The sequence below is a fragment of the Prionailurus viverrinus genome, chromosome D3, assembly GCF_022837055.1.
Source record: "Prionailurus viverrinus isolate Anna chromosome D3, UM_Priviv_1.0, whole genome shotgun sequence".
NCBI classification, from domain to species: Eukaryota; Metazoa; Chordata; class Mammalia; order Carnivora; family Felidae; genus Prionailurus; species Prionailurus viverrinus.
The window spans coordinates 22,483,467-22,502,678 of record NC_062572.1 but is presented as its reverse complement, the minus strand read 5'-3'; the positions used below and the strand labels follow the sequence as shown (position 1 = coordinate 22,502,678).

General features: G+C 41.2%; 1 protein-coding gene across 10 annotated transcripts in view; it reads right to left on the bottom strand.

Annotated features, from left to right (window-relative positions):
* Positions 1-399: 399 nt before the first annotated feature.
* PRR14L (proline rich 14 like) overlaps positions 400-19,212 on the bottom strand; it is a 59,051-nt gene continuing 40,238 nt past the window's right edge. For 9 of the 10 annotated variants that reach the window (XM_047827626.1, XM_047827624.1, XM_047827623.1 and 6 more), the window contains 5 exons: positions 18,298-18,369; positions 17,437-17,608; positions 16,755-16,861; positions 6,130-6,201; positions 400-4,922 (listed from right to left, as the gene is read on the bottom strand). In XM_047827626.1, the coding sequence (XP_047683582.1) occupies positions 4,643-4,922; positions 6,130-6,201; positions 16,755-16,861; positions 17,437-17,608; positions 18,298-18,369 (703 nt within the window). In that variant the 3' untranslated portion in view covers positions 400-4,642. The remainder of the gene's footprint in view (positions 4,923-6,129; positions 6,202-16,754; positions 16,862-17,436; positions 17,609-18,297; positions 18,370-19,212) is intronic. The other variant, XR_007145797.1, reaches the window with a different exon arrangement.

Sequence of the window (19,212 nt, the reverse complement as noted above, 5' to 3'; positions counted from 1 at the left end):
AAATCACACCTCAAATACTTACTCAGCAGACCTACTGCACTTAAGTGGGTAGGACTCAGATCTGAATGACTATTGATTGTTTCCAAATACCAAATTCCCTCAAAGAGATGATTTGCTGCCACTGAGTAAATTTAAAAAGATTCATTGAAAGCTCAGAAGGCCACCCAAAGGTGGAGGCCTATACATGTTTTGAGCACAGGACAGTCCTCAGAAAATGGTGAAACCTCATAACGTTATAGGTAAACTTTTAACGTAAAATAACAGGGGCACCTAGCTGGCTCAGTTGGAAGGGCCTGCTACTCTTGATCTTCGGGTTGTAAGTTCAAGCTCTATGTTGGGTATAGAGCTTACTTAAAAATAAAATCATAAAAAAAGAGAATAAAGTAACAGCCTTGACAGTTATTTGAAAGGTTTTCCCAAAAAAAATTTATTTTCATAAATTAACACACATAACAGTGGGAATTTAGAGTCACAAACTACCAAACAGAAAAAGAACTGCAGGGGCATCATGTATGCCAATGTTACCAAAAATGTACAAATTTCACTGAACTATATTGACCATGATAATATATAAACACTTCAGGCAGCTATTTACTGGCCCAGACCAGCCCAAGGAGATGCTGAGGCCTCTCACCAAGAATTCAAATCCAACTCAGCACCAGGGAGGGGCTCGTGAAGACACACAATGAATAAGCATCAAATCTGAGAATATGCTGTGCTAGATGGCGGGCTATATGGGGACCCTTACTTTATAATCAAATTAGCGTCTGCTGCTCAATTTGTGGCTAGATGATATCAAACTTTGATTTTTGTAAAATTAACTCTTCCTCTGCAGCCAGCTTTTTATATCAAGAAGTGCAGTTGTGGTAAGGAGCCCTTCTTTTGCACCAATCCAGGAAAGGCTACTCCCTACCTCTGGCCAATTATCTAGACTTTGGATACAGCCACCCAACAATGTGGTGCTTAAGAGGTCCTTTCCATGATACCAGGGGAAAAGCTTCCAAAACAAAACAAAAACAAAACAAGGGAATTAAAAGAAAGCACCAACTGCATACTTCTCCCTCAGGTAATGGGAGAAAAGCATCACTGACTAAAAGTTGGTCTTTCACGGATCTCCATGTACGTGGTATTAGGAGATGGAATCCCAGCCTGGGGACCAAGTGCCGGCTGTGCTTTCCATCAGGCTGCACCAGAGCCTTGGTGCTGCCGCCCCAGTACTGCACACCCTATGCTGCTCTTGGTCTGGTGGACAGGGAGTGAGCCCTGCCGGGGGAGGGATCGTGCCCAGATGGTAGGATCTGGAATTTACCTCAGGTTGGCTCTGGCACCCGCGCAGAAGACCCTTTCAGGCAAAACTGTGACAAAATGTCATGATTTTCACAGCTCTTAAAGGAGCGCTGAGTTTTGGGATTCACAGCATGAGTTTCTAAGCTCTTCAGGCTCCACGTAAGGCAAATGCTACATGTCTTTCCACTGTACCTCCCTCAGCTGTAGCTCTTAGAGTAAGGTCAGTAAGAAAAAGTGGACATAATCTGTTTTAATAGGTGTGATGAGGTACATTTAAAACTAATGAAGAAATGAAACTGGAAAGGTGACCAAAAGAGGAGAAAGGGGGCAGGAAGCAGATGGGGGCAAATATAGCTATAACTGAAAGATGGAAAAAAAAAAAAACATAGTTGAAGTTTCAGTGAAAAGCTGATAGGCAGAACCCTGATTGGACCTGAGATTTCTCCTCTCTTTCCCATATTAAAAGCACTAAGCCTCTGGAGTTGAATTATAGTTGAGTAAATCATAGTTAACTGTAACTTCCCACCATTTGGGGTGGGAAGTCCCCATACTCAGAAACTACCAACCCCCACCCCAGAAAGAGACCTCCTGTAGCTCTGGGCAAGTGGTGTGCCAGCAGCCGACTAACGCCCCCCCCCTTCCCCCCCCAAATCGTGGGCAGGTTCCACAGGCTCCGAGGACCACAGATCTAGCCTTGCAGCTGGCCAGACCAATGGTGAAAACAGATGCAAAGACAGGTGTGGCTGAGCACAGCTAGAACTTGATGTATCGGTTTTAGGCAAGCAATTTCAAGTTTGCAATGGGGGCCCCTTTTTAACTTTGGAGCAGGGGAAGGCCCCAAGCCAGAGGGCAGGCCAAGAATTTCAACGATAGGCAGAGATGCCTCAGAGCTGCTTCTCTTCCACATTGCCAGGACAAGGAGGGAGCCCAAGCCTCCACTTACTCCATGCCTCCAATGTTCCAAATCATTCTTCCTGGCTCTTGCAAATACCGTGCCTATGTATAAGGGCAAACTTGAAATTATATCTCTGTAATGGTGGTGATGCCACAGCTGTGCCCGTTCAACTTCAGTCTGCTGGATGACATGGGTTGTTGCCGCATTGCTGACTCGTCTACACCAGCAACGGACCTGGCAAACAGGGCTCTGCTGAGTTGCTGGGAGTTTGCAAGCTGTCCAGCAGCACTCCCTAAAAATGTTTGTCAGAGGGTAAAATGGAATACTAATCCCCAGTCCCTTAGGCAAAAAGACAGAGAAAAGCATTTAGTGTCTAAGGACCCTGTCCCAGGATGGGAGAGGTACTGAGGTGAAACACAGGTTGTGTCTATACAGTCTGGGCAAAGCAGATGTAGAACAGCGGAATCTGGTTCACATTCCAAGCCAGTGTGGAAATGCGGCTCTCTTCAATGCTATTTGGCCACGGCCTTAGAAGCCTCTATGGGTTACCAGATGTATTTCACTTACTAAATGCTATGTCTGAGGCAGTGGGCCTAGAAGACAGATGTGGCACTTTTATTTTCTTGCTCATGTCAGTTCTTCTGCTCCAGTGTGGCACAGACTGTCAACCTGCAAAGGAAAGGCACATAGAGACCCCCTGCCCCCACTCCATCTTCCCACCCACTCACAAATGGGGAGACAAAGGAACCCTAGGAGACACACCAGGACGGCACCACTCACTCTTCTCTAACAGACTGACTTTGAAAATATCTCTGGAGCTCTGACAGTCTCCTTGGGTGGCTGCTTCCTAGCAGTGGCTCCTAGGAGCATGGGAAGAGGTGACCAGTGTCCTGAGGCTGGGTGTAGCATCCCACTCACCAGCCAAGGAATGTTAATTCTCTGAACTTTTGTAATGAAAGCAAGAGAGAAAGAAAGAAAACACAGGGGACGGTAGTGGGGTGGGGGGGGGAGCAGGGCAAGGGCACATAGGAGTTAAGTGGAAAACGAATGACACCTCTGGGCCTGGCCGACCCACACAGCATCCTTCTGCCCACAGACTCAAGCAGGCACAGATGAAGGAACTGCCAACTCTGGCACTCTGCAAAATTTCCAGTAGGTTTGACATAGGAGCCCAGAATACGATGGTGTTCTCAGAGAGGGCTGGCCGTGGAATTTCATGATCCCCCTGCAAGGATGCATCACTGGGTCTGAACCACGTGCCATCTCACTCCCCACTCTTGGAGCAAGTTGCTCTGACAGCTGCAAACACTCTGGGTCGGCCTTTTATCACCACCTGAGCTGCCGTACCCAACTTTGTTATAGACTACCACTTCAGATAAAACCCATTAAGACCACACCCAACCTTCACATTTTTTTAAATGATTGGGAGGAAAACTTGCTCTTACTTCTATCATTAAAATAAACACATCTACTTAGTGGGCAAGAATGAGAACACAGATGAAAAAGTACTCCTTCTAATGAGTTACACTGGAAGGTGGAAATGGGGAAGGGACTGCTTGAAACACATAATGGGAAAATGTCTCACCATTGTCCCATACCATGCACTGATATACTGGGTCAAATGCCTGTCATATATTCTGAAGACATTATTGTCTTTCTCCTTGATGTCTTAAAATTTTGTTTTAAAATCACATTTAAAGGCTCCAAACATGCAGCAATAATACAAAAAAAAAAAAAAAAAAAAAAAAAAAAAAAAAGAAAAGAAAAGAAAAGAAATAAAAACAAATGAAAATAACACCACAACATTAAAAAGTGCAACTTACTTTGAATGGGGCCTGGACGGGCTCCTCTGGCACTAGTGACCCATAGTCACAGAGGGGAGAAAATGATGGGGAAAAGCCACACACACCCACACAACCACACCCACACCCACACCCACGCACACGCACACGCACACACTCGATTCTGGGCAGACAGACTCAAAAGGATTAGGAAACACAACAGCTCATCTTTCCTCAACTACTGAAATGAGCTGGTGAGACCACAAAGAACAGGACGCCAGGTCCCCCTCCCTAGGCCACGTCTCTAAATAATCTTGGTCTAGCACCACCGTAAACAACGCAGAACTTTCACACGGACGTGCAAATGCTATGAGTCCTTGGAATTCTAGTGTTACTGAAGGTATGCTGAGTCCTCCTCCTGTGGATGGCGAGTGTGAGGAGGAGGGGGCCAGATGGTTTTCAGGACCATTTCCAGGAGAAAGGGAACATTCCTGAGGTTCAATACTCAGCAGGAGAAGTAGAGGACCCTCCTTCACCATTTCCTAAAAAGGTTGCACCTTAAAATAGGTAAAATCCACGGACTGCATTTTGAGTAGTTTGGGCGGTAGGGCAAAATTAGGCAACTTCTTCCAAGGAGCCTGGAAAATCTAAAATTGAGACCCCTAAACCAAACTGCTTCTCAACAACCAGATGATCGCTCCTGCTCCTCCTCTTCCTTGGCAAAAAAGGTCTCCAATTCCATTAGTTTCTGTATCAACAGAGCATCCAGCTCTCGACTCTGCAGAGCTGCCTTCTGGGCCCTGGTAAAGCTGCCTGCCACCTTGACTTTACCACGAGCTCTCCTCTTTCGTGGGACTGTAAAATCCTGAAATTCTAGAACTCGTTTTCTCTTCTGTTGGCTGATTGAGATTAGCGTACCATTTCGTTCCTTAGGTTCCTCAAAGATGGTCTCCAAACACCTAAGGGTGGAGCACAAAAAAAGAATCACCAATACAATGACTCACGTGGCCCATCTCCTGGGTCACCAACCCTTCTGGTCAACTGGGGCTAAAACAACTAATGACTACTTACTTGACTGCTTTCTCTGGCCAGTATCTTTTTATGTACGAAGAAAAATATGTATTTATGGATATGTAATATATGAACACCCAGTGAAAAAACTGACACTGAGCAAAAGGGTAAGGAATAAAGACCAGACCCCGTAGGTAACACCAGCCACTTTTTTATGTATTCACAAAGTCATTCAATCAGAGACATGCATAAATAAGCATATATTACCAGAGATCAGCCCTTTTGTGTAAAGGGACAGGTAGGAAACATTTTTAAATTAATGAGCACATAGGACTCGATTATATTTTTTGTTTTTAAACAACCCTTTAAGAATATAGAAACTTTTTTTTTTTTCTCACAGACGGTAACAAAAAAAGAAAGGAAATGGGCCACTCGCTGAATGTGGCCTATAGTCTGCTAACCCACAGCATATATCCTCCACTTTGGTTTTCTTCTTGTGTTCAAATGGTAGCAAACCACATACACTGCCCTATACACTGTGCCTCTCTGATCTGTCCAATAACTTTTAAGATTATTCTAATTTAGTAAACAGGTATCCGATTCATTCCTTTTAATGGCTACAGTGTATTCCATTATAAGGCTGAATCATAATTCAATTTTAAGTTGTTTCCAATTGTTTCCTATTATTTAGCAATGCTGCAATGAATAACCTCGTACAAAGGTCTTAGAGCAAATGTTCACTTTACAGGATAAAATCCTAGAACTCTCCTGCTACAACCTGGACACAATAGGAATTTAATAAATGTTCCCTGACTTGAACTGAATTCACACTCAAAGGTAGCCATGTGAAACGCTGTCTGTGTTTGGGTTTGTAATCATATCTGAAGATCAATGATTACTAGTCCTGAAAAGGACAGCCAGTTTTTTGCTAAAAACACAAGTACAAACTGAAAGGAAGTGGTGTTTTCTGTACCTACCTAACTCATCACACATTTCTGTCCCATCCTACCACCAACCCCAGTTCAAGCGCTGGGAACTAAAAATACCAATTCTAGTTATTTCCAATAACTTCCTTTCTAAAGTGAATGGATTAGAGATTTGCATCGATCATTTCAGAAGCCCTCCCAGTCTATTCACTCCTACTCATGTACCCACCTGTTTGCAGGAGGAGACTTATAATTCTTGTTGGTATATATTTCTTCTAAACTAAACTCCTTTTTCTTTAATCTGAAAAGAGAATAAAATAAATTCTTCATGTTCTCTTAAGAGAAATAAAATTGGCTTCCCAACTTGAGTCATTTTCTTACAGGCCCTCTGGATTGAGATTGATTGATTTTTTTTTTTTTTTAATGTTTATTTTTCAGAGACAGCAAGACAGTGCGAGCATGCACAAGCAGGAGAGGTGCAGAAAGAGAGGCAGACAGAGGATCCCAAGTAGGCTCTGCACTGACAGCAGTAAGCCTTACATGGGGCTAGAACCCACAAACCACGAGATTGTAACTTGAGCCGAAGCTGGACCTTTAACTGATTGAGCCACCCAGGTGCCCCTGCAATGAATTTTGGATGTGTCTCACGTGCATAACATGTACCAGATTTTCTTTTCTAGGCTGCCAATCTTCAGCTTTATGAAATTTAGTCCATTTATACTTACTGGCAATGATATAGTTGTATTTGTATCTACTATTCATATTTTATAGCTTCTTTTACCTTTTCAATATTTCTTTTCTTCTCCTTAACTGACTGCTGTTCACTTCTCTTTTATCCCCCTTTCCTGGCTTGGAAATTATACACTTCTCTTTCAGTGGTTGGCAAGAATTTTAAGAAGTTTTCTTAACTTGGAAACTGGAGTGCGTCAATATTTTTACCCTTCTCCCAAACACCAGTCCCTGGAACTTTTAATTCCAATCAATACCATCTCAATTTATACATTACTAGTGTTCTATTTTGTCTCCTTTTTTATTTTGTCATTTATTTGAAGAAACCAGATTGTCTGACCTGTGGCTTCCCCAGTCTATATTATGATTACACCCACAAAATATTATTTAACCTGTTCCTCTAAACCAAACATATGGAAAATATTACAGGTATTTCCTATAGATTGACAATTAGATATAAGAGGCATAATCAGATTTAGGTGTTTTGATAGGAAGATTTTTATTTTCTTCTTCTTCTTCTTGTTTAATGTTTACTTATTTTTGAGAGAGAGAGAGACAGAGCATGGGCAGGGGAGGGGCAGAGAAAGAGGGAGACACAATCTAAAACAAGCTCCAGGCTCTGAGCTGTCAGCACAGAGCCTGATGTGGGGCCCTAACCCATGAACTATGAGATCATGACCTGAGCCAAAGTTGGATGCTTAACTGACTGAGCCACCCAGGCACCCCGATAGGAAGATTTTTAGATGGTGGTGTATACTTTCATCCTGAGGGAGAGGATACCTGTTGTTGATCTTTTTAAAATATTACTAGCCACTGAAGAACACTGACTGTATTTATTACTTCTTTAGGGCCATACTTAATGATAGTCTAGCACTCCTTCTCAATTCATTTGGTAGAATTCTTCTGTCTAAATTGAAACTTCATGTTCATCCATTACTTAGTAACCCTGTAGTACACTTTGCACAGGAAAAACAGCTCATGCTTGGTTCTTTCCCTTTATTTACTGATTTCCAAACAATTACTTGGTTCTCTAATCTCATCCAAATATGGCCAATGGATTGTTTTAAAAGTGTCATTATAGGGGCACCTGGGTGGTTCAGTCGGTTAAGCATCCAACTTCAGCCCAGGTCATGATCTCACAGTCCGTGAGTTCGAGCCCCGTGTTGGGCTCTGTGCTGAAAGCTCAGAGCCTGGAGCCTGCTTCAGATTCTGTGTCTCCCTCTCTCTCTGCCCCTCCCCTGCTCATGCTCTGTCTTTGTCTCAAAAATAAATTAAAAAAATTTTTTAAAAAGTGTCATTATAAACTATTCCATTTAAACATATTTCTTATGCTCCAATCTGTTGCAGTTATTATTCTTTTTGATGCTCTGTTTCATCTGTGGCCAGGGGGAGTTCCAAATTGGTTTCTGAGTCTCTTTGACATGACTTTAGTAGTCTTTGAGAACTTCATCACTTTCTGGTAGGACAAGATATTCTACACTCAACTTGTGCATTTCCTGCTATAGACCTTTCATCAGTCCTCAAAGAGTTTTGGTTGACATACCATAAAACTTACCCTTTTATTTACTCATTTGTTTATGAGTATACTCAATTCATTTATTATTCATCGTTGCTACGATGTGGAAGATAATAGCTTCAACCCTCAGGTCACCACACTTATATCAGTAGAAACTTACTGTGATAACTTCTTTTTTTTAAAAAATTTTTTTTTCAACATTTATTTATTTTTGGGACAGAGAGAGACAGAGCATGAACGGGGGAGGGGCAGAGAGAGAGGGAGACACAGAATCGGAAACAGGCTCCAGGCTCTGAGCCATCAGCCCAGAGCCCGATGCGGGGCTCGAACTCACGGACCGCGAGATCGTGACCTGGCTGAAGTCGGACGCTTAACCGACTGCGCCACCCAGGCGCCCCAGATAACTTCTATATTAACCATTAATAGTGTTAACTTATCACCACAGAGTTTCTGTATTTTAAACCTGTTTCATTCAGATAAGAAAAGCAGAGTCTGAAGAGCATGTTAATTAACTTTTTGGCATCATGTTTTAGTTTCTTTATGAGAATCTTAACTGAGATTCGGTTTAGTTCAATTCCAATTCAGCAAAGAACATGCTTGTGGAAAATATACATAAATAATAATATGTATACAAAATTTCATAGTGACTTAGCACTGGCATTCCAAAAGAGGACAACTACTTTGCTTCTGAGCAGTAGCAACTGCTACATTAAAGATGTTGGATGGGCAGTCCAAGAGTGAAAGATGAGCCTCCCAGTCATTCTGACTTGCAAATCAGGGTAGTATGTATCCACATTGTTTCTGGACTGAGGTGAAGGTCTGTGAGCAGAGCTCAGATTCTGGAATTTCTGGCCTCTCAACAAACTGGCTTCTTCAGCGAGACTACATTCACTGGAATGGCACAGTCTGCCTCAAAAGTACAGACACTTTCCGTGGAAAGCCCATCTTGCCCAGGGTGGTTTTGGAGAAAGTCTACATTTGAGTGTCTTCCATCTGCTGGGTCCTCTCTCCCTCATCAGTTGATCTGTTTTTACGATTTCCATCATAAGGAAGGCAGTTTCAGAGCTACCATCAAAAACTCTTTGCATAAGGTGTGGTCTTGAGCCAGAGATATGCTGATATATACCCTAAGCAGAATATAGCAACAATTTTTGAAGGTATCTGTTTTCTGGCCTAGAAAATGACCAGAAGATACTTAATACCTAAGATGACCAACTGCTTCTTGAGTAACAATGGCTTTTATACTCTCAGGTAGAGAGAACAAATCTATAAATATGGCCAAAGAGAAAACATGAGGCATTTGGGGGTGGGTTCAAATTCTGATTTTGAGCAACCATCTCTCTCATTTACAAATGTTTATAGAAGTCATGGCTGCAGAAGTGGTCTATATAAAATAGAAGTCTTAGGGAATTTCTATTCCCCTGAAACCTCCACTATTTTACACAAATGACAGCACTCTATAGACAATTTTGGCTCTAGCATAACATTTCTTAAGATACTGATTATACAAATATATAAAGCAGTGCATCTTGTTTTGTGTGTGTTGTGTGTGTTTTTTAATTTTAGAGAAAGAGAGAGCATGTGCGAGCAGGAAAGAATCTTAAGCAGGATCCACACTCAGTGCAGAGCCCAACACAGGGCTCAATCCCACAACCCTAGGATCATGACTTGAGCCGAAATCAAGAGTCTGCCTGGGACTTTCTCTCCCTCTCTCTCTGCTCCTCATCCTCTTGTGCATTCTCACTCTCTCAGAATAAATAAATAAGCATGAAAAAAAACAAAAACAAAAACAATGAAATTTCCTGTGGGCAGGGGCGGCTGGCTAGCTTAGTCAGTGGAGCATGCAACTCTTGATCTCAGGGCCGAGTTCGAGCCCCACGTTGAAGTTGGAGTTTACATAAAAAAACAAAATTCCTATGGTTTCGTCAAGTATTCTTACAGTCTGATTTGTTTCTACTTAAATTTGATTCATTTGGGATTTTTTCTGGTGAAAGGTCTAAGGTACAGATCCAACTTTATTACTCTTAAAATGGCTACCCAGTTGCCCCAATAGCACTTTACTGAACAGTCAGTCCATCTTTTTACCACTAATTTGAGGGGACACCTTTGTCACATTCTATATTTCTCTATGTAGTCATGTCTACTTCTGGACTTTCTATTTTGTTTTACCAATTTGTATGTTTCTGCTGTGGCATCACACTTCTATTTACTTAGTTATTATATATATATATATATATATATTTTTTTTTTTTTAATGTTTATTTATTTTTGAGAGAGAGAGACAAACAGAGTCTTAAGCAGGCTCCAGGCTCTGAGCTGTCAGTGCAGGGCTCAATGTGGGATCCGAACCCACGAACCATGTGACTATGACCTGAGCTGGAGTCAGAAGCTTAACCAACTGAGCCACGCAGGCATCTGAGCTTACAATATGTTTTAACGTCTCTTAGGATTAACACCTCTCTCATTTCACTCCTTTTCTGAATTTTCCTGGCTATTCTTGCTTCTTTATTTTTCCATGTTAACTCTGACTGTGTGAAACATAAACCTTTCCATTTATTCAAATCTCTTCAGCTCTCGGTCGAGTGAATATATTCAAAGTTATGTTTACTGGCATGCGCCAGTTATAGTATAACTTCTTAGCTCAAAATGTACCCTCCAGAACCTGCTCTGTGAAAATGGAATCCTGGACTCTTGAAGCATTTCTTCTTTACAGTAAGTATGATGTTAAAAGCTCCGGCAAAAGAAGGCATTGGGGGAACACTGCTAAGAGGAAAGGAGCTTCTCTTCCTGGTTCTGGTGAACTTTTCCCCCCCATCACTGGTGTATGTTTGTTGGCGTGTCAGGAGGGGGTCATTTGGAGGGGGCTCTGCCCTAGCTGTGTGGCCAAAGTACGTAGTCCCTCAGTGCTCTGGCAACCCTAGCCTGGTGATCATGCCACATGCTTCCTGACACATGTGGGGAACTCTGGGCCATAAGCTTATACCCCAACTTCCTGAGGGCTGTTTCCTGTGGCCCTCCTGAAGGAAACACCACATGCTCCAGGCATTACATCCACAGAGGCACCCCTAGTCCCTTTGCATGCCTGCCTGCCTCAGTTCATCTGCACCCTAGAAGTTGTTTGCTATTTCCTGCTTGCCTAGATCTGGCCTTAGCAACCCAGCCATCCAATGGGCTGCACCCATACCCTCATGAACAAAGTCAAAATGCCAACATAGAGGAGGTGGCCCTCTTCTAAGTTTGTCCTACCTTGAGTACTTTCCCTCAGTCTTAGGGTGCCCTTCAGAATACTCTGTACATCTTTACGGTTACTCTATTATATTAAAGTTCCCTTATTTGGGGATCCTGGTTGGCTCAATTGGTTAAGTGTCTGACTCTTGGTTTCAGCTTAGGTCATGATCTCATGGTTTGTGGGTTTGAGCTCCGCATCAGGCTCCACGCTGGCAATGCAGAGTGTACTTGGGATTCTCTCTCTCTCCTTCTCTCTATGCCCTTCCCTCCCCTCAAAATAAATAAATAAACTTAAAAAAAAATTATTAAGGGGCGCCTGAGTGGCTCAATTGGTTAAGTGTCTAACCAGCTCAGGTCATGATCTCACAGTTCGTGAGTTTGAGACCCACACTGGGTTCTCTGCTGTCAGCACAGAGCTCACTTGGGATCCTCTGTCTCCCCTCTCTCTGCTTCTCCCCTGCTTGTTCTCTCTCTCTCTCTCTGAGAATAAAGAAACATTTAAAAAAAAGTTTTAAAAAACTATTAAAAAAAAAAAAAGTTCCCCTATTTAAAATACTATGTAGTTTGCGGGGGGACTTGGGTGGCTCAATTGGTTGAGCATCCAACTCTTCATTTCGGCTCAGGTCATGATCCCAGGGTTGTGGGACTGAATCCCATGTCAGGCTCTGTGCTGAGTGTGGAGCCTGCTTGATTAAGATTCTCTCTCTTTCTCCCTCTGCCCCTCTCCCTTGCTCAAGCTCTCTAAGATAAAATTGACAAATAAAATAAAATACCGTGTAGTTTGTCTCCTGACTGGACCCTGACTGACCCATGAACTCCCCAGAGCTAAATAAGGTTGCTACTAAATACCTTAGACCAGTGGTATTCACACTAGGGTACCAAGACATGCCAGAGTACATGAAATCCCACTTTTAGGGGAATCAATCTCCCAATCTTTAATTTCCTAGAAGTCATATGTTTGACTTCATGCAGATTCATGCAGATTTCTCCATTTCCACAAATTCTTGGGAGAGATGTTGTATTATTTTAAAAGTAGGCTTCACACCCGGCACGGAGCCCAAAGCAGGGCTTGAACTCACGACCCTGAGATTAAGACCTGAACTGAGACCAAGAGTCGGATGCCTAATCAACTGAACCACCCAGGTGCCCCTTGCACAAATTCTTTCAGAACAGCACCTATACACCCTGAACTCTGCTTTGGTATATGAAACAAATAACTAATCTTGGTAAACTCGCTTAGTAAGTAATGAAATTACTGTAAACCTGTATTGGACTTGTCTTTCCCCATTTGGTATAGTTCCCATCACATACAAGAGAGGAGTGGCCTCAGAAATAGGATACTTTGGGTGGTGTCAGAATATTCAGATTTCAAATATGTTGTGGAATGGGTTTGTCAGAGTGACTTTGCCTCATTTATCTCCTGATTATCATCAAACAATGCCTCCTGGCCCTACTTATGAAAGAGAGCTTCAAATATCAATACAGCCTGCTCATGTATTTAATTGCACCCTATGTTTTTTCCAAACTATTCTCAATTCTCATTGACAGTCTGTTATCACTTAGAAAGAAAAGTTCCACTCAACAGCCAACCCTTTCCTTCCTTTTTAAAACATATAACTGAGGGGTGCCAGGGTGGCTCAGCTGGTTAAGCGTCGACTTAGGCTCAGGTCATGACCTCGCCCCATGTAGGGCTCTGTGCTGACAGCTCGGAGCCTGAAGTCTGCTTTGGATTCTGTGTCTCCCTCTCTCTCTGCCCCTCCCCCACTTGAAAAAATTTAAAAAACAACACACATATAACTGAAATGTTTACTAGGACTATCAAACATTTGAAGATGAAGTGTGTAAAACCCACAGATGAAAAATTTTAAGTAATTTCACTCAGTTAAGGGATAAACTTTTAACAAATTATATAAAGAAATATTTAATCCAATTATTTAATCCTTACATTATTTCATCTTATAAAATGTTATAACTTCTGTTAACAGCAAAAATTATGATACTGCCATGTCAGTTGGTTTCATAATACACTATTCTCCTACATTAAACACTGAAGCAATCCTAAGATTTACATAAATAATAGCTTTATTTCTGATTTTTTATGACTCTTAATTATTCCAGAAGTCCAATAACAGAGTTTGTTTCATGCATGCATACACATTTACCGAAGCAATATCATGCTTTCTACCATATTCCTCACTTTGTAATTTATTATTCTAGCTACACATTAGTTTGTTACAAATTCAGGATGAGAAATAGCATTATCATGTTGTTTAATAATGAATTATTAAAATGAATAAATTAATTATATTTGTTGCATATGATTTTAATTTTGACTTATGGCTTTCACAAATCTACCTTACAATAAATTATAAGGATGTGTTCCATATAATAAGGAGTAAGATGTGTTGCATAGTTTATTTCTCAATGGTTTATATGGTTTTCTTAAAGGTGCAGATCAACACATTTACCTGAGTTGTAAAACAAAAGTTAGGAAGAATAATTTGGCAGATGGGCTTGAGTAACAAAAACTGCTTTTGCCAATTAAGTTAATATGTGAAGGGGTAGGGGGATGTGGAAAATGGGTGAAGGGGAGTGGGAGATACAGGCCTCCAGTTATGGAATAAGTCACAAGGATAAAAGGTACAGCGCAGAGAATACAGTCAATGGCATTATAATAGTACTGTACTATCGCTTCTCGGCCTTTTGGCTAAGATCAAGTGTAATAGTACTGTACTGTGACAGATGGTAGCTACACTTGTGTGTAGCACCATATATTGTATAGACCTACTGAATCACTATGTTGTACACCTGAAACTAATGTAACATTGTGTCAAGTATACCTATTTTAAAAGTATTTATTTATTTATTTATTTATTTTTGACGTTTATTTATTTTTGAGACAGAGCATGAACGGGGGAGGGTCAGAGAGAGAGGGAGACACAGAATCTGAAACAGGCTCCAGGCTCTGAGCTGTCAGCACAGAGCCCAACGCGGGGCTCAAACTCACGGACCGCGAGATCATGACCTGAGCTGAAGTCTGCTGCTTAACCGACTGAGCCACCCAGGCGCCCCAAAGTTTTTATTTATTTTGAGAGAGAGAGTGTGAGTGGGGCAGGAGCAGAGAGAGGAGAGAGAATCCCAAACAGGCTCCACACTGCTAGTGCGAAGCCTGACTCAGGGCTCAAACTCATGAACCACGAGACCATGACCTGAGCTGAAATCATGAATCAGATGCTTAACCAACAGAGCCACCCAGGCGCTCCCATTGTGTTAAGTATATTAAAAAAAGAAAGAAAGAAAAAGAAAAAAAGTTACATGTCAAGGTTTTTTGATAAATATAATGCATTAAATCTATAACTTGAAGATTTTTTGACAAAAGAGTATCTGAATAGCTCATCAAAAGATATCTTAGGCAAAGGTTTATTAAAAATCTTATTTCTTCAACCCCTTTCACTATATTAAAGTTATCTCTAAGTGAAAGACCAACATACAAATTATTAGGCATTTGACACTTACTGGTCAGATCTTTTTGGTGTACTGCCCATACAATGAGATACTTGCTCCTTCAATGCCTGGTAACAGAACCTATGTAAATCAGCACTTTTCAATCCTTTGCTTTCAAAAAAATAGGTGATAAATCATTAAATATAATTTGATGATAGATCACTGTGTGATTTTTTGGCACTTACTTGAAAGAAGTTCAAAGGACTGAATGTCATTACTATATTAAAACTTTCTCCACTCCCAACTACTTACTTATACGTAAAAGATTTTTTAGAACTTCTATCTACATATACATGCAAGATAGAATACATCTGATTCTGAATCCTATTTCATTCACTAGTAGTAAGTACTATTCAACCTAGGATATCTGAAATATTTTAAACATTTCTCTTATAAAGACTTGATAGGATGATCAATAAAAGCAGTGTGAGATAAAAATATATTAAGACAAGACCACTTGGGAAAAGTGGAACGTCAATTATGATCATAGTAACAGTAACTATTGCATTTGTGTTGTGTGAAGCAATACAACAGGTACCAGTACACATTTTTTTCCTTTTTCTTTTTAAAAGTAGGCTCCATGCCCAATGGGGAGGCTTCAACTTGAACCCTTGAAGAGCTGTAGGCTCTACCAACTGAGCCAGTCAGGTGCCCCCACATTTTTTACTCAATTGGACTGCATAGTAATCTTAAGTGTTGGGAATTCTTACCTACATTTTACAGATGTGTTCTTGACACTCAGGAAATTTCAATAATTTACCCTGGGGTTACTAAGGAACCAGTGTTAGGCTTCCATTTGCCAATGAGAAATGGAGTGAAAACCACCACAAGAGAATATAACTCTGGAGATCTTTTTAAAATACTTATAATTTCATAGTGTGCCTGTATAGTACATATTACAACAAATACATAATTTCGTAATTTTTTCTTTCCACTTCTCTTTATAGGATTAGCAAATTATCTCTGTCATAAAAAATAAATCTTGGGGCGCCTGGGTGGCTCAGTTGGTTGAGTGTCCGACTTCGGCTCAGGTCATGATCTCGCGGTGAGTTAGAGCCCCGTGTCGGACTCTGTGCTGACAGCTTGGAGCCCGGAGCCTGCTTCGGATTCTGTGTCTCCCTCTCTCTCTGCCCCTCCCCCACTCGTGCTCTGTCTCTCTCTGTCAAAAATAAACAAATACTAAAAAAATTAAAAAAAAAAAAAAATCTTTAGAAGCCAAGTTTTTAAAGGTCATGATATAGACCATAGCATGGATTTGGCATTTTCTGAAAGAAAAGAAAAGAAAAGAAAAGAAAAGAAAAGAAAAGAAAAGAAAAGAAAAGAAAAGAAAAGAAAGAAGGAAGGAAGGAAGGAAGGAAGGAAGGAAGGAAGAAAGAAAGAAAGAAAGAAAGAAAGAAAGAAAGAAAGGAATTTAACTTCTTTCCCTCATGACCTTTAGGTCCCTCCTCAACTTTGCATATAGAATGCTGTGAGCTTGGGCTGTGGGGTCAGGTAAAACCTGTGTGAGACGAAACCACCTGTGCCATGACTGATACATGGCCTAACACAGGTGTCACAACCACTCAGCCTCAGCACCCTCATCAAAACGTGGGGGTGACAATAGTGCTTACCTCCCAACACCACTGGGGGATGATCAGACTATGTATGCAAAGGGACAGCATAGTATCTGGCATAGTGAGCTTGATAAAAATGATTAAGAATGCATTACAAAATCCCTGGCACATAAACCTCTAGCCACATTACCAATTAATTCTTTTGGATAACTTCCTAGAAGTATGATAAATAGCTCAGAGTATATAATTATTTAAAAGCTCATTATATTGTGCCAAACAGTTTTCCAAAAATGTGAACCTATGTGTATTAGAGAAGGAACTCACCTTTTGGGTCGAGGAAGGCCCATGGGGGTAAGATTAGGGTCTGGTTTAGGAATGGTTTTCCGGATACGAATCTGTGAGACTTTCTTTGGCCTCTTCTCTGGCTCAGCCTATTTTTAAGGGTTAAGAAGAAAGACGGTCAAGTTATAAGACATTTAAAATACATGAAGTCTTTTTTGACACTCAAGATTTTACTTCCTCAGTTTATAGATGGCTCTAGTAAGTAGTTTATGACAAAGCTCCCCTTACTCCCGCTAACAGTGTTTTCAACAACCGCTTCCTTTATACTATTGGAAGAGAATCACCCATTCAGCTCAGATATTGAGATTAGCAATATGAAAGTCTATCAACTGCTGGAGACAGAGACAGTTTGCAAAATTGAAGAACATCATTGTTCACTCATCTTTGAATGCATGAAGCACCTCGTTGGTCCAACTCACTCTCTAAACCCTGTTAAATGTTATCATCAAGAAAAAAGGATCTGGAAAACAATGCAGATTAAGAGACCCAGTGTAGCTTTGGTGGCTAAGGAGAAAAACTCCTGCCTTGGTAATCTTCAGCACTCAGCTGAAGCTAACGGTGATAAGGAAAGACACTCAGAGGCCTGTGTACCAATCATGTGATCTGTAGTCCTCAGTGGACATGCCCAGTAGCACTCACAACTCCACCAGCACTTTACATTTACCTCCTTCTGTTCTGGAGGGCTGCTCTGTGGATGGGGGCATGCTGCTGCCACATCATCTAGCTCATCAAATCCAGGAACCGGGAACTCGGAGGCTGAAAGCAGGAGCTTGGTGACAGCTGAGTCTGTTACTAAGCAAGACTTTGGTACCAAGGCAGGGAACGGAGGCTCTAGTCTAGCACCATGGACAGAAAAACAGAGAAGAAAATATGAGATGGGTTTCACTTTCTATCTTGGCACATTCAACTTCTTAACATCAGACTAAGGTTGAAGATCTTCCCTCTTTCAGCAATGACATTTCCAGTCAACCTGTTTTCTAGTTCCTTCTGGACACCTCCTATGTCTACATATGTAAAAACTTCCAAGAATGCAATCAATTTCATTGGTATGGAGCAGTTTTATAATGAAAAATATAAAAGGACAGACTTTTTGGAAGAAAAAGACATTTAGTGAACTGAACAATGAACTGTGCTCAGATGAGATCAATCCCATCCAGACAATGAAGTCGGTTGCATGATTAAGCAATAGCTTGAGAGGCAACTTGTAGTACAATGAGCTGACTAGTTTGTCTTTTTTTTTCTAGCTAGTATTGATTACATATTCTTAGTTAATACTTATAAAACATGCCTGAATCCTGGACCAGGTTTAGGAGAACAAGACATCAGAATCATGTTACACCAGACCCATGCCATCAGCTAGTGTGCTCTCTCAGGTGCTGTGCTCGCTTGCACATTCACTTTCCTCTCTCTCTCTCTCTCTCTCTCTCTCTCTCTCTCTCTCTCTCACACACACACACACACACACACACACACACACACACACACACTGCAAGCCCTTATGTTCCAGGCACTGCTGCAGGCTTACCTCATCTGACTGCCATTGGTGTTATAAGTAGCTTCCATGCCTGGAAGAGGCACATACGGTAACATGGTGTGGCTGAAGTGAAGCAAAAGTACAGAAGCAATTAGGGCAGTAGAACAACAGGAAAGTTTTGATGCCACTGGGGGTACTCAAAAGGTTTTGATGCCATTGACGGCACATGATGCTTGATTAGGCCCTAGGAAGATAAGAAATGTCACTCACTCAGAAAGAAGCCAACCCCCACCCCCATCCCAGTGATGAGAATTACATTTACATGCCCATCACTGGAATGGAGGCAGGCTGACAGGAAGATTATTTTCTAACTTACCTTAATTATTTTCTAACTTGAAAAGAAGGTAGAGAGAGAAATAAAGAAAGGACAGTAACAGGAGGGAATAAGAATGACTTGGAGTCTTATATCTTCTAATGAAGTTGTTGAATACATAAATTAGAGATTTAAAAAAATAATTTACAGCTAAAAAAAATCTTATATTATTCATCTCTATGTTAATGCCATTAACATAAAGTCTAACTTCTATATCCTTATGGAAGAAACTTTTTTTTTTTTAAAGTTTATTTTGAGAGCGCAGGAGTAAGCGGGGGTGGGGGAGGAGCAGAGAGAGAGAGGGAGACAATCCCAAACAGGATCTGTGCTGTCAGGGCAGAGGCTGATGTGGGACTCAAACTCATGAACAGTGAGATTATGATCTGAACTGAAATCGAGAGTCAGACGCTTAGCCGACTGAGCCACCCAGGAGCCCAAAACTCTTTTCTTTAAAGCCAAGTTCCACATAAAACATGGTTATGTAGAAGAAAACTGTTAACAGGGTTATTAGCTCCTTTGTAATCAAACTTTTATTTTTATTATTGAAGCAATGGTATTCATCACTCATAGCTACATCAATACATGATGTTGGA